This window comes from Mycteria americana, chromosome 7 (assembly GCF_035582795.1).
Source record: "Mycteria americana isolate JAX WOST 10 ecotype Jacksonville Zoo and Gardens chromosome 7, USCA_MyAme_1.0, whole genome shotgun sequence".
NCBI lineage: Eukaryota > Metazoa > Chordata > Aves > Ciconiiformes > Ciconiidae > Mycteria > Mycteria americana.
In genome coordinates, this window is record NC_134371.1 from 50997123 (window position 1) to 51010918 (window position 13796).

At 45.0% G+C, this 13796-nt stretch overlaps 2 protein-coding genes and 1 non-coding gene across 7 annotated transcripts in view; 1 reads left to right on the top strand and 2 right to left on the bottom strand.

Annotated features, from left to right (window-relative positions):
- Positions 1-13: 13 nt before the first annotated feature.
- On the bottom strand, positions 14-7822 carry RPL5 (ribosomal protein L5). Its single transcript, XM_075508371.1, has 8 exons — positions 7685-7822; positions 6649-6718; positions 6435-6550; positions 4790-4924; positions 3990-4192; positions 2842-3019; positions 834-922; positions 14-177 (listed from the first exon to the last, which is right to left on the bottom strand). The coding sequence occupies exons 1-8, from the start codon at positions 7685-7687 to the stop codon at positions 78-80; spliced, it is 894 nt and encodes a 297-aa protein (XP_075364486.1). The 5' UTR covers positions 7688-7822; the 3' UTR covers positions 14-77.
- Positions 3212-3308, bottom strand: LOC142413304 (small nucleolar RNA SNORD21). The gene has a single exon (XR_012776766.1). It is a non-coding gene; the product is annotated as a small nucleolar RNA SNORD21 (small nucleolar RNA).
- A 2284-nt stretch (positions 7823-10106) lies between the features above and the next one.
- EVI5 (ecotropic viral integration site 5) overlaps positions 10107-13796 on the top strand; it is an 86065-nt gene continuing 82375 nt past the window's right edge. For 2 of the 5 annotated variants that reach the window (XM_075508368.1, XM_075508364.1), the window contains exon 1: positions 10107-10125. The gene's annotated coding sequence lies outside the window, so the exon portion shown is untranslated. Of the gene's footprint in view, positions 10126-10536; positions 10671-13796 lie in introns of those variants that run through there. The other 3 variants (XM_075508363.1, XM_075508365.1, XM_075508366.1) reach the window with 3 other exon arrangements.

Sequence of the window (13796 nt, forward strand, 5' to 3'; positions counted from 1 at the left end):
CAGTCTTACACAGTTGCTTACTCAATAAATTTATTGCCACTTTTTCCAAAGCTTCACAGAAAATTGTGGAAGTTGTCTTAACTATCTGCTGCACGCTCCTGGGCCCTGAGAAAGCTAGCCTTCTTCTGAGCAACACGATCTTTCTTCTGGGCGAGGGACATCTTGGGACAGTTCCATCTGCAACGTAAGCACAGTGTATGATATATCCAAGGAAACAAGCAAAAAAGGTGGTCAAGAAAGCTGCAGCGCACCAGAATTGTAACTAAGAGTGCTATGCTAGAACATATTCCCACTTCTGTAACACACTTTCTTGCCTCATCATGATTTAAGGCTGTAGTTAGGGCACCACAAAAAGGCATGGTTAGACCTCAACAGTTTAATTCCTCAAGAGGTAAGCTCAGTACTCTTTTGTGACTAGAGTATATAGTATCAAGCCCAACGCAATAGCTGTGCCTTCATGTCTTTTCTCCCAGACCTCTGAAATATCGAAATAGTTTAGTAATGACAAATTAGTCAGCCTGCCCTCTCCTGAAGAGAAGCAGCTTTAACACTAAGACCTGAAGATACACACTTAACAGTTCCAGCTATTCAGGCACCAAGCATGCTCTGCTTATTTTTTATATATATATAGTTGAGGTCTCTTAAATTTTAGATTCCTACTGCTAATGTTAACTCCTGACAAAGTTATACAGAAATGCTTGTATCTTAATCTGCTCTAAAACACTTGTGAGTTTTGACACAACTGCAATGTGAATCACATTATTTTAGTTACATTAAAACAAGTATCTTTGACAGAGAAGTCATGTTGATGTTAAAGAGGATGAGAGTTTTACCTCTTTTTCTTGACTTCTCTCTTGGGTTTCTTTTCATGGACTGGATTATCCCGTATAGCAGCATGGGCTTTTTTATACATTTCTTCCATCTTAAAAAAAAAAAAAAAATAAATTCTCCATAATGGTCCAGCTGTAGGATCATACAAAAAAATCCAAGATACCCTTACCCAAGCGTGCACTAGAAACAGGTTTCATCACAATACAGCTTTTAATTTTGTGTGGTTGCCTTTAAAACACTTTCTTCATACAGAAGATCACTGACACAGGATATTGAAATTCCTACTATCACTGTAATACAATTTAAATATCCAAACCCACAACTTAGACACAGAACAGGGAAAGTAATTTTACCCTTATTTTACAATTAGGGAACCAAGGCCATACAGTATCTACAGACTACTTACAAGTCTCATAAATACAGGCTAGCATCTTGCAGTTGAAATACTTCTTCCTCTGAAGCCTACTTTCAGTGCCATAGCTTCCCTACCTTTAAATTAAAAGGCAGTCTAGAAAGTTACTCTACTTCTGCCTATAACAAAATACTTCATGTTTACTTATTAAACCAAAATTACCCATGCAAACTCTGTCATCAGACACGTAATCTTACCACTTTTCAGACCCTACTGTAGTACACATTACAAAGCTGCTTAGTAAGAGGGAAAGAGTAGAAAGCTGTGAAAGCACCTACAGATTAACAAGTCTTGCAAAAGCCATGACAGTCCCTGCATCATCCCCAGGGATGCAATAACAGAAATACATTAGCAGAGGCTACACCCAAACAGCACTTTCTGACAGCTCATAGAGCAGGTCATTGTACTTGAGCAACTGTTCTTCTAACATGTAAGACAGGAAAATGGAAGTGATCTGTCCAGTTACATAGAGCAATAGCAGAAGGTACCAGAGGATCCCCATCTGTCTGCTGCTCTGTCCCAAAGACAACTATGGGTCCATAATGGCACCAATTTTAAGAATACCTTTGCTGGTGGTTAAGACCACTAGACCCTAGCTGTGAAAAATTTTCTAGATATATGAAGAATAACTGTCTAGCTATTGACGTAAGTCCTGGGCCCATTTCATTGCAATACACGCTATAAATATTGTTTGTTTAGTAAAACAGATTAAGTTGGCATTTAGAACACACTGTTACTTATTTTTAGTAAAGATTAAGTTACAAAAAATTAACGATTGGTTACGTTTACAAAAAACAAACAAAACCAACAACAAAACCCCATAGCAATAAAGGGATAAAGAGTGAAGTTAAGTTTTCCACAGCCTAAAAAGGGGACAGGAGAATGTTTGTTTCAAGCTTCAGGACCACTAATTGGGGAAACCAAGCAAGAATATTACTGGCAGCAAGACAAGCCCTCTGAAAGGAGTTTAACACCTGAAAGAAGTGAAAGCAGCACCTTTGTAGTCTTACATATCTTCTACTGTTTTGTAGAAAATACTCTAAAATTTAAAGTAGTACTAAAATAAGATGTATTACATTCTGTGTAGTTTCATGAGATGCTAGCTTCTACAACAGAGCTAGCTCGAGCTGTTCTATATTTGCCTGGGACCTAGAACTACCTATAGGGTCACAGAAATCATAAAACAGATTTGACCTAGAGCATATCCTCACAGTTGCAACCACCACAGCTGCAGAAACGACAGGCTGTGCTGCAGGATTAGGAACAAGTGAGTAGCATGTATAGAAACTTGACATTAATTCCCACATCAGAAAAAAAAAAAAAAAGAAAGTGGTCTAGCTTAGAATGCAGTCCTGTAAGCTTAGATTTATAGGCAGAATGTTAAGCTTCACAGCAGGAAAAAAGATCTCACTTTCAGAAGATCTACAATATACTACAGAGCCCTTAATGAAGGAAAAAATATTTTCTTGGTGTGGATAACAGACAACATGAATCACATTATTTTACATAATAAGCCTATTTGCATTACTAGAGAAGGCCCTATGCAAGACTTATCATCATCTCTATTAATGCACAAGAGCCAGCTGGACAAATCTTACCCCATCAGGTGTTACATTGTTCTTTATGTATTGGGAGAACTGTTTTTTGTAAGCATCTTCATCCTCCTCCATCAGGTAACGCATATAATCTGCAACATTTTGGCCCATGATATGCTTGCGGTGAACCTCTGCATTGAATTCTTTGCTTTCCGAGTCATAACCAGGGAAACGTTTGGTACTGTGAAACAGCAGTTACAGTCAGATTAAGACATACTGCCAAATCCTCTAATTCAGAGGCTAAGTTCCACAAAGAAATGACCAACTGAATGAATGAATCAGATTCTCCTACAGGTAACTGAGGAATAGGACCCTCTAATTAAAAATTAAGCAATACAGAAAATTAAGAAATAGAAGTTTTAAGTTCATCTCAGCTGCCATCAGTCCCGTCTTGAAACAGTGCAGTACATCATATACACACCATGGACCAACTACAGAGTGTTCAGTCATTGGGAGCGTCATCATATAGCAGCCAAGTCAGAAAAACTGGACAATTAGTCAAGAATGAATAGGACAGCATGGGGAAGGGTAGGAAAATACACAACAGATCTCAGATTTTTCCCCCCACTGCTGCTAGCAGAAAGCAGCAGTCAACTGTAATATCAGTGTTAGATAACACTGCCAAAAATCACTCAGTCATTCATAGCCTATGACAGGAATTGTCAAAACTTCCACATGGAAATTTAAGTGCAGGTGGACTGCTCAGACCTACTATTGTACTGACAACTGTAGCAAATGTCAATGGTTTTGTACCTGGTGTGTACAGCTTTTCACCGTTAAATACGTACATACACACAATTTGCTAGAGACTTAAAACAAAAGAATACTAAAGGGTATTTACTTAAGTGCATTCAATCAACTGATGACTTTAAGTAAAAGCAACAGGGTGGTTCTTTAGTTTCTAAAAATTTAATAGCATCTCTTGATAGTTGCAAGATTCCCAGAAGCACTATCAGAATTGCACTGGTGGATTAAAAAAAACCACCAACGAACCAACCAAAAAAAACCCCCACCCCAGAACCTAGGCTACATAATCATTACCTGGTCATAACAAAATTATTTCAGCATAAAGTGACGGTATAAGTCAACTGTCACATAGAGAGGCATCTCAGGTTAATTCTAAAGGAATTCTTCCGAACAGACTAGATTACCTATGGGGGATGGACAGACCACCATCCACTGCACCCTTCAGAGCACCAAAGACTTTGTTTCCAGTGGTAGTTCTGGCCAGACCTGCATCCAGGTAGCATGTGAAAGCGCCAGGCTTTCCATCCACGCTTTCCACATTGTACTCATCACCAGTCACTTCAACTTGGCCTTCATAGATCTTATCAAGGCCAAATTTATTCAGAAGCTGTGGGGAAGGAAAAAAAAAAAAAAAAACACAAAAAAAACCTTCTGAAATCCTTCCTATTTATTGACAAAATTAAGAATCACCACCACCTTAAAACACAAATTTGTAGTAGAATCTTCACGTTTTTAACAGATTTCTTTACAAAAATTATGCACCCCATACTAACGACAAAGCTTTTAACAACCACCACAGTAAGCACAACTGTTAAGTTTCAACCTTTTGTTCCAACAGGTAGACCACTGAACTTAAGACTTATTCATGAGCTTGTATGGAAAATGGATGGATGCTATTTACATGTTTTCAAACTCTTAAAGGTACATTTCTTACATTTTTATCCTGACTCCCTCCCTCCACCAAACTTAAGTGCTGAGACTTAAAAGTGGGCTGCTGGAGTTGAAACTGCATGCTGTCACACTTCTCACTGTGATTTGACAGTCACAAAAGGCCATCAAATCTATATGGTAAAGAGCAGAATTTAATATTTAGAGAAGCTCACAGAGTCAGGTATCTATACTAACATGCCACTTAAGGAACCGGGCTTTCCGTTTGGTAAGAAAACCAGAGCAGCAACTTCCAGACAGTCTGACAGATACCTACCCTGCGTGCCAACAGCAGACCTGTGCAGTACGCTGCTGCATAATTGGTCAAGCCAACCTTCACACCGTATTTTGGCAGCTCATGGGCATAAGCAGCACAGACAATCATGTCGCCTTCGATTCTGGCATAGGCAATCTGACAACAAAACAACTGTTAGTGTTCTCTGTTACACAAACAATAATTCTGGGCTCGATTTATTGTTTGACATCTACTTAAGCCAATAGGAATTCTGTTAGAAATGTCCAGCAAACTGCCAACCTTTGCATACGAGCTCAACGGGTTGTGGGTTTTTTTTTTTTTAAAGGCATAATTAACTCCTCAAGTACAGACGCAAAGAATTCAGATCTGTATTAGGCCAGAGAAAGTGTACATCAGCAACAACTTTTTACCTCTTCGCATACATCAAGAGGCCAGAAAACTGCCTACAAAAGCAACCTTTCAATCATTATAGATGTGGATCGATTCTGTCACACTTTCTGCGTGTAGTTCTCATGTAACACAGTACAAAACACACCTCAGAAAAATGCAAAAGCATCTGATACGGAGTTTGTGATAACATTGTTACTAACCATATGGAATGATTTTATTAATGGGTCTGAGATGTTCATAATCTCAGGGGTCTCCTGTGAGACAGCAGTACTATCAGATACGTTTCTACTGTTCCCTTCACATACAGAACCTTCTCCTTTCGACTCCCACACCTCCTTTCAACATCCAAAAGTTGGCCCCTTTTTGCAGCATTCCTACATACTGGAAAGGCACTATCAGTAACATGTAAGCACCCGCCACCGCTGATTTTTGTTTTGAGTTTCAAAGATAAAATAACCTCGTTAAGGTCATATAGTTTCATCTGAACTGACTGTAGAAACAGCACTCTCCACTGTTCTCAGAGAATTATTCTACAAGGAAAGAAACAACAGTTAAGCTTTTCTACCTTCTCTTTTTTTGAGCTTAACAACATCTACTTATGATAGAACAAACATGCTTAAGTTTTTAACTTCAAAAATTAGTCGAAACATCCTGAAAATGAAACAAGAAAGTGAACCACAGTGAGGAACTGCATATGACGCAACACACAACTGCATACTTAGTAAGCATGAAAAAATGCCTACTATTCTTATTTACTAGTCTCCTTTAATCTCACGGGAAAGCCGTTGTAAAGCCTGCCTACCCGTTTCATGAGATCCATCTAACATCATAGAAAAAAAACAACTCTCAAAAGAGAAGGCTTTAGATACAGTGCAATAGTCAATGCAGGTTGACAGGTCACAGTCAACTTTGTCTTCAGTCAAGCGAAAAGGCCCTCCTTTCAAAGCACTTTAAAGACAGCAGAAAAAAATGGGAAATCTTCCCTCTCCCTAGAATCTTCTACTTATCTCAGCATCATTAAAACAGTACAATCTCGTATTACGAACAACCTTGCTAAAGAACGCTGACACTAGTAAAACTTATTTTGTATCACAAATACAGTTTATTACTGAAGTTGTGTCAACGTTAAAGATTGTTCTCCTCTAATAAACTATTTTACAATATAAAAACTGCTCACATCAAGCCTAAAAAACCCCAGCTGCTTCAACCATCCTCCTTCCTGTTTATTTCACTCTGGGAAGGCTGGTAGGTAAGTAGCAAGCACCACAGACCTTACCTGGCAAATGATGTCTCTGTTGGTAACACGCACAATCATCCTATATTTCGGGGTGTTGTACTTGTTTTTATCTTGAATTACCAAACGTTTGCGTGCATAGTAATCAGTTTTTCCCTCTGAAAAACAACAGTTAGAGTGTGGAAAACGTGTGTGAAAAAAGTAGGAATATTCATCAATGACAATTAATTATGTGTTACAGGGAATATAACAATACCTCTCCTTCTCCTGAATTTCACTTGGTATCTCTTGAAGTACGCCTTATTCTTGACAACTTTCACAAACCCCTTGAATAAGAAATATAACTAGACGTTATTAAAATATAACCATGTAAGCCAAGACAATTCTAACTAAACTGAACCTGCTGTGAATAAAACTGTGGTGAAACCAGGCATAAAATAACATGTTTACTTATACATCTAGATAAAAAAGCATCATAAAAATAAAATTACCCCCCCCCAAAGCCCAGAATTTCTGTCCTTCCCACAGGAACTAACGGACACTTCTCCCCATAACTTCATATCGTGTCAGGAGAAAACCACTAACTGTATTTGTTGACTGAACCTCTGTCTGCACGGACCGAAGCAGTAACCGTGGTCACTTCCAGTCACTCCTCCCAGCCAGTTACTTCTCTGGCGAGGTCCGCCACGGAGCCGGCTCCTCCTGCAGCCCCCCGCCACTACCGAAGACAACGAGCTTCGCCGACATCGCCACGGGACAGACGCTCCCCAACACCTGCCAACGCTTCAGACGCGCAGCCCCGCGGCAGGAAGGCGGGCGGGCGGTCCGTCGTCACACGCCCGCACTCCCCGACCCTCGAGCCAGGCGCCAGCTGCCGCAGGGCACGGGGGGCTCCGTCAAACCCGGCCCCGCCGCCCGCTCACACGCCGGTCCGGCCGCCCACCTCCCGCTCCCTCTCACGCCGTCCCGCCGCCACGCGCCTGCGGCCCGGGCCCGACCCAGCCTGCCGCCGCACCGGGCCGCTAGGCCGTGGCCCACGGCGGCAGCGCGGACGATAGCGGGGCCGGGTCGGACCGTGCCGGGCCCCCGTGGGGCCCGGCCGAGCCGCCCCAAGCCACCCTGCGGCGCGGCCCCGGCACTAATGGCAGCCATTGCCACGCTGGAGCCGCCGCAGCCGGCCCCGGGCCCGGGCCCATCGGGCTCCATCCGGGCGGGCAGAGCCGCGCGGCGGGCGCAAAGCGGCGGGCAGAGCTCCCCCCCGCCGCGCGGGTCCCGCCGGGGCCGATACTGACCATCGTGCCAGGTACTGTCCGGTCTAGGCCTAGGCCGGGGCCCGCTCCGCACAACGACTGCTCTCCGCAGCAGGGGGGGAAAAGGCCGCGCCCACTGCGCAGCCGCAGCTCCTAGCCTGGCCGGCGAGGCGGGGCGCGGCTGGCTAGCCTGTCCCCGGCGCCCGCCGTGCTGCCCCCTGCCGGCCTGGGGGAGCGCCCGCAGGGCGCTGCCGCGGCCCCCCCGCCCGGTGCGGGCCCAGCCCTCCCGGGGCCGCGGCCGGGGCGGGGCCTCGGCCGCGGTGGGGTCGGGTGTGGGCCCGGGGGGGGGCGCTTCCTGCTGCCCCTCTGCGGATCTGCCGGCAGCGGGTAATTTCTCCGGCCGATCAGAGAAATAAAATTCTGGGGGAAAAAAATATTGCTGCCATCTGATGCCTACACGTGACGCGTCATCGCTTCCACGCCTTCCTTCATGAACTGCCTCAGCAGTTATTGGCAAGGGATATATGGCAGCAAAGGGATCCTTACAACAGAAGAATCAATAGATTCGATCTTAAAAATCGCCACTTACGGAAACGTTACAGGATTTTAATTCCCTTCATTTTCTAGGGAAAATGCTGACGGTTGATTGAACAGTAAATAATTAAAACATTAAGCCAACCAAAACCCAATCGAACGCTGTCCCTAAAATAAATTATAGGTGCTCGGGATGATTGATATTCGATGAAATAAAGCAAGAATATATACTTGCACATATATGTATACATATACTGGGAGAAACAGGTCAAGTGGCATCGGATTTCTTGACTTTGTCAGAGAAAAGTGCACAAAGCCAGTGTCTATTCCTGACGCATTTGTCTGGTTATCCTCATTCCCTTTACTAAAAAAAACCCCAAACCACCACACTAATTGTTATACATCGACCACTATTTTAAAAAGTTATTGATTTGATATAAATAACCACAAGACAATCAAATAAATAATAAATGTTTCCTACATCAGGCAAGTAGCAGCATGGTTCCTACCAGGTAGATACCTGCTAGCTTCAGAAATTATTTAACTAAGTCTGAATTTTAGAAAGTTCAGAATTCTACATACTTTTCAATTTTTACATAAAGTAACTGTAGAGGAGCACGCTGTTGTAGCGACTCTAGCATATAAATGCATGCTCTGCAATAAGGGTCTGCTGGCAACTGCTGCTGGGCAATCACTTTGAGGAGAAACGCCTCATGGTCAATGGCATCATAAGACAGACTCCATTAGTCTTGTTGTTAAACAAGAAAAAATAAAATCCTTTTCTTGTTCTTCTCTGTAAGAAGACTTTTTCCTCCTAAAATAGCTCACCATCACAAAAAACAGCCCGTTATCCCATCACACCTCCACAGGCAAAACAGGGAGGCTCCAGCTGAGCTTGGTAGCCCCACCCCTGCGACCCTTACAAATTCAGGGCAAATCTCTATTTTCACCTTCAGTGATGATGTTTGTCGAAAGCGTGACTGCTATTCATAGAGGCACTGCAATTGTTGAGGTAAAAGCTAAGATTTTCAATGCTTCAATAAAGTACTTTTTACTGATAACATGTATTGACAGGAAAAAAAGTATATTTGCATTTTTTTCTTCAATGCTATTTCTCAATTTCTGTTGTATTGTACGTGATGGTTTTACTTGGGTATGTTCTGGAGAGCAAGGCATCATGCAGGTCTTTTAGAGTCGTGTCTTGTATTAGGAAGAAGTCTCTTGGACTGGTGAAACTTCTGCTGTAAGCAGGGGCCCTCTCCCTGTTTGCCCGCAGAGGACCCAAGGCAGTAAGGCCGTTGCTGTGCCTGGACTCACCTGTGTGGTCACTTGTAGCAACTGCACTTTTTCTGCTGTCATTTGCAACAGCTGATAGCCTTGCTGAAGCAAAAAAAGTTGTGCTGGAGGCCTGCCTATAACCTATTCCTGGTATTGCTGCTTACTTGTTTTTGAAGAGTATATTCGTTGTATATTTAGCTATAAAGCAGTGTGTGGAGTAGCATACGTGTCCTGGTAGCGTTGGAATTTTTTTTAATTAAGCTTTTATTAGAATTTTTGCAAATGAAACTATAGTTTTGTCTAGGAGTCTCTATGCTTCATTGTAGAAGCACAATGGCAAATGGGTTCATTATGAGATGGGGAGCTGCTCTGGGCAGACAGTCTCTCAACTGTTTGTGTAACCTACTCAGCATCTGGCCGAAATGTGTTTAACAAATGCTCGTAAGGAAGGGCCCATCTAGCCTGAGGCTGTTTGGTGCTCTCGGAGAACATGTTATTATACGCAACTTGCAACATATAGATGGCATTACGGAAATCCCTAGGCAGACACTCTGCCTACACCAAAAGAGCCTACTCTTGACGGAGCAGACGCAATGCACCTTAGCCTTGTGTCGCGGCGATGCGGCAGCTTCTCTGCTCTGCCGTTGCTGCGAAGGGCAGGGGCAGGCAGGGTGAGCGGAGGTGCCGTGACTTGGGGCGGGGTGGGGGCTTGTGGCTGTGGGGTTTTTGCCGTTACAGCAGTGATGACATAACGGGGGGACCTGCAAGGAGGGAGCACGCCAGTGACCTGGCACGCCTGCAGGGGCAGCTTGCCACCCGGCTTTCCAACAGACGTAACGGCACCGAGCCCGGACCCCCCCCGTGAACCAGGGGAGCCGTGGCTTTCCCGCCGGCAGGCCCTGCCCCCGGCTACCCGAAGCGCGGCCGGGCCGCCACCGGCGAGCAGCGCGGCCTCCCGCCCCTGCCCCCGGGCTGGCGGCTCTCCACGTGCAGGGGCGCGGGCCGGAGCTGCGGGGGCGCGGGGCTGCCCCTCGGCGGCAGCGGCGGCGGCGGCTGCGCGCGGAGTGCGCCTGCGCGCGGCGCGGGCAGGGACGTGGCCCGGCTGCCGGGGCCGGCGGAGCGCGGCGAGGCGCCGGGGGGAGGGGGGAGCTTCGCGGAGGCCGGCGGCGAGGGACGCCGGGGCTCGCACCACCCTGCCGCGGGCAACGCTTCCAAGGTGAGGCGCGGCCGGGCCCGCGCCCCCGCCCCCGCCGCTAAGGGGCCGGGGGCGGTGCGCGGCCGGGCCTAGGCGGGGCGCGGCGACCCCGGCCGCGCCGTCCCGTCCCATCCCCTCCCGTCGGGCCGCGGCGGGGCGTCGCCGTCCCGCGGGCACCGCCGGCCGCCCCCGCCCAGCGCCCGCGGCCCGGGGCCCTCCCGCCGCGGTGGAGCGGGGAAGCGGGCGGTGTCGCGCCGCTGCCGGGCACGGAAAGCCCGCTCCCCTCCGCGACCCGCGGGGCGGGGGTGACGGGAGGCCGCGGTGCGCGGCCCTGCCGCCGGCCCTGGGGCTGCGGGGCCGGCGTGCCGCAGCCCCTCCGTGCCTCAGGCTGCGGCGGCGGCTCGGCTGCCGCGGGGACGCGCGTGGGTGGTTGGCAAGTCTGTGATGGAAGTGCCCCGTGGTGCTAGCCGTGGATGGCTGTGGGCAGGGGCTCTCGGCCCGGGGGAGACTTCAGCGGGTCTGTCCGCAGAGGGTGACTTCTTCCTTGGTTTTATGGAAGTCACGTTAAACCAGGAGCCTGTGGGTCTTTCATTCTTGAGAGATAATTTTCAAAGGCTGCTTCGGAGATCTCATTTGCTGGCACCTCCTGCTGCATCTGCATGAGCGTGATTATATAATAAGGGTAAAAGTCGCTATTAATGTTCTGCCTACTTGTTAGGTATTCCAGCTTTAATTCCTAGTTTTTCTGTAGTTCCATGTAATTCGTGCTAATTTTCAGCGTTGCTAGTCAGAGCAATTTTATAGCAAACATGAAGTTGGCATACAGTTTTGAATTTCCAGCATGAGCTAGCAGTGACACTGACTGTATCAAAACAGTGTTTCACGTCAGCCTGGGATAATTTCTTTTTTTTTTTTTTTCCCCCCCAAAGATCACATACAAAAGATGTAGAAAGGAGGCAGCTTCATACAGAGAAGAACTGACAATATTCAATATGTTTTACTTATCTCCAAAAGTATTTGTCAAAAAATTAAAAACTTTTTTCCTATTTTTTTAATTCGCTTTACTTCACGTGCCTAAAGGAGAAGGTAACTGCATCTTGTTTGTTTTTCTGGTAGATAGTATTAAAAAGTGTTTTGCATAAATGTGACTGTTTATTTCTTTTTCCCTTCTTTCAGTGTGCGGTTTCTGCTTTGATCATGATTGTACAGCTCTATATTTACACTTGTAAAGTTTTAAGGCTTATTTTGAAATATATAGATATGAATTCTTTTTCAAGTAAGGATTAGGAGAGGAAATTGAGATGACCAGTGAAAAAGAGGGGCATGATCATGAGGAAAGTACTCAGTATTATGAATCAGCATTGCCTGAATTTGATGAACTGGGATGAGAGCAGCTGTAGTGATTGTCGCTGAGTGTCACCCAGCCCAACAGTACCTCTGAGAGGAGCAGACGTTTGGAGAAGAAAGCTTCAACAGAAGAGCCCTACTTCCTCCCCATATCTCTTCCTAGCCTCCTGTAGGCTGAGGTTTAGGGACTTCCTGACCTACAGCTTGGTGGTTTGGATTCCCCCCCCCCCGCCCCCGCATAGCTCTCCATGTGTTTGTTCTCTGTGGACTTGTTTGATTGCTTTTGACCAAGTAGAGCAGGAGATGGTTGGAGAGTTGAAATGGGGTTCATGGAAAGGAAAGGATGGGAGAAAAGCCTTTTGAAGTTTACAAGAAGAGAAGGGGTGGGGGAAGTGACATGCCTGAACAGTGACTGTCAGTTTGTTTTCTGGTAGGATTGATAATAAATGAAGTAGTAATAAAAATTGGAAGAAAAGTCCTTTGTCATTGAATTTTGGAAAACAAAATTGTTTACCTTGCTAATTCAAGGTTCTAATATCATGATTTAGAAGGGGGAAAACAGCTAAGTTGGGGTATGCATACTTAATATTGTGTTTACATTTTCTTACTCTTCCTGGTTTGTTTTCCTAACTTGTAGAAAACCGAAATTTCTAATGCTTAAGGAAGAGACATAGTAGAATTTAATATTTTAGGTATCATTTTAAGTGTCAAATGCACAGTTTAAAAGAAGAATCTTTTCTGGCAGTCTGAGAAGAGGAACAATGAAGAAAACAAAACCTGACTTTATGAATGTTGTTTTCTCAACCTATACTTGCTTTGATTATGTACTCTTAATTCACGTTTTTCCCAAGACCCAATTAGAATAGCTATCATTTAAAAAAACCAAACCAAACAAAACAAATACAAGTATTATAGGAGTATGTAATTTCGAGTTGTTACATATATTCTCTGAAGCTCTTGAATAGATGTCACTTAAGTTTGGAGATAGCATGCTGAATTAAAGCCTTGTGTCCTTCATATTTGTAACAACCAACATAATCTGTTGGTAATTTTTTGATTCCTTTAAATCGGGAATACTGTCTTCTGTTCATTGTAGTCTTGTCTGCTTAAGTGTCTGTAGCTGAGGCACATCCTTTCCTTTTTCAGCAAGTGGTGATTGAAATAAATGGGTAGTGGGTTAGTAATAGTGCAGGGGCTCTTGCTTGGCTTTGCATGCTTTATATGCAATTGTGATGTGGTTTTGTTGTATGTGTGTACACAGAAACTATATTCTCACAAGGTAGCACCAGAATTGATTTAGTGAATCATGGCTTTTCCTTAATTACTCTTAATGTTGTTTAACTTCCTGTGAACTGTGGAAACTATTCAGTTAGCTGTGAAGTGGTGTTTTGGGGAGGGCCTAGGAAGTGTTGAGCCTGCTATAGGGTTCAGGCAGTGAAGAATGGGATCTCTTTTCAGTCATGCTGACAGGGATCATGCTGTGGTCTTCCTTATTTCAGGCTGCTTAACTGTCAACTTTGTTTGCTAATTGTCTGTAAAAGTAATCCTTCTGAGTCCCCGTGAGGCAGTTATTGTATATTTGGGGTTGAAGTGCAATACTAGGGTTTGGCATTATTCTGGACAAAAAGTAAGGTGTTGTGATAGAATGACTGTGGACACTTAACCTTTTTGTATTAGTTTCCAACTTGGGAAGCAGCCAAAAGCCACCACTAAGTGTCTTTGTTTTCTTTTGTCTGAAGAAATTTTACCTGTCTGCAATGGGTTTTGTTACCAAAACCTGTCATCTTGTCTGATCTGTAT